The 944-nt window shown below is 24.7% G+C and overlaps 1 protein-coding gene across 1 annotated transcript in view; it reads left to right on the plus strand.

The window, feature by feature from the left end:
* LOAG_18942 (animal heme peroxidase) overlaps window positions 1-944 on the plus strand; it is a gene marked incomplete at both ends in the record, with an annotated part of 8005 nt that overhangs the window by 2713 nt on the left and 4348 nt on the right. Inside the window, one exon of the mRNA XM_020451604.1 lies at window positions 558-794. Within this exon, the coding sequence (XP_020304599.1) occupies window positions 558-794 (237 nt within the window). The remainder of the gene's footprint in view (window positions 1-557; window positions 795-944) is intronic.

Raw genomic sequence — 944 nt, forward strand, 5'->3', positions numbered from 1 at the left:
TATAGATACTATCATATTCGTATTTTTATATTGTATTTGGATTTATTATAAAAGGAAAAAAATAGCATTAAAAAAAACTAGACGGAAAGGATAGCATTTATTTAAGAAATAAAAAGAGAAATTGAATTTTAAATCGTGACTTTCTGAATTGTTTGGAATAATTTGATTCCTAGAAACTAAATTTCAAATTACAATTTTTCCCGAAAAATTAAATTTTAAATCATGATTTGCTAAATTACTTGCAATAAATTATTTTAATAATTTAATAAATCATAAGTTAAAATTTAATTTCTAAAAAGCAAAAAAAAAGCATCCATCTCTTCTGAAATTTCATTATTTCATACTTTCGAATTGGTCATAAATTTATTCATTTTTTTTTTTTGCAGATCAAGCTAAAAATTTGCCACAAAAAAAGGAAGATTGTCCTATTATTACCAAAGAAGGTAAAAATTTGAATTGATTACAAATAATAATATTCCATTTTTTTTTCCATTAATCGTTCCTTCTTTTTTTCAATTTAATTGATTTAATTAAATAAATTTCTGATAAATTTACAGATACATCTACACGTCATACAATATCGATTGGTGATGTACGCAAAAAAAATGCTCGATTTGGATGTGTCTCACAATTAGATCGTAATAATTGCAAGCAAAATTTATGCTATCATCTTAGATTTCGAACTTTTGATGGTACATGTAATAATTTACAATCACCACAAAATGGTGCTGCTTTTTCACCGTACATTCGTTTGAAAGAACCACGATATGATAATGGAATTAATGCGCCAATATGTTGGGTTTATTTATCAATTTTAATCATTTGAAATTTAATTTTAAGATAAGAATACGAGTAAGATATATGTTCGGGATGTGTTTTACTTTTATTATCAACAAACAGCAACCGGATCACTTTTGGATTCTTGATTTCTTGACTAAATGAAC

This window comes from Loa loa, assembly GCF_000183805.2.
Source record: "Loa loa unplaced genomic scaffold supercont3.719, whole genome shotgun sequence".
Lineage (NCBI taxonomy): Eukaryota > Metazoa > Nematoda > Chromadorea > Rhabditida > Onchocercidae > Loa > Loa loa.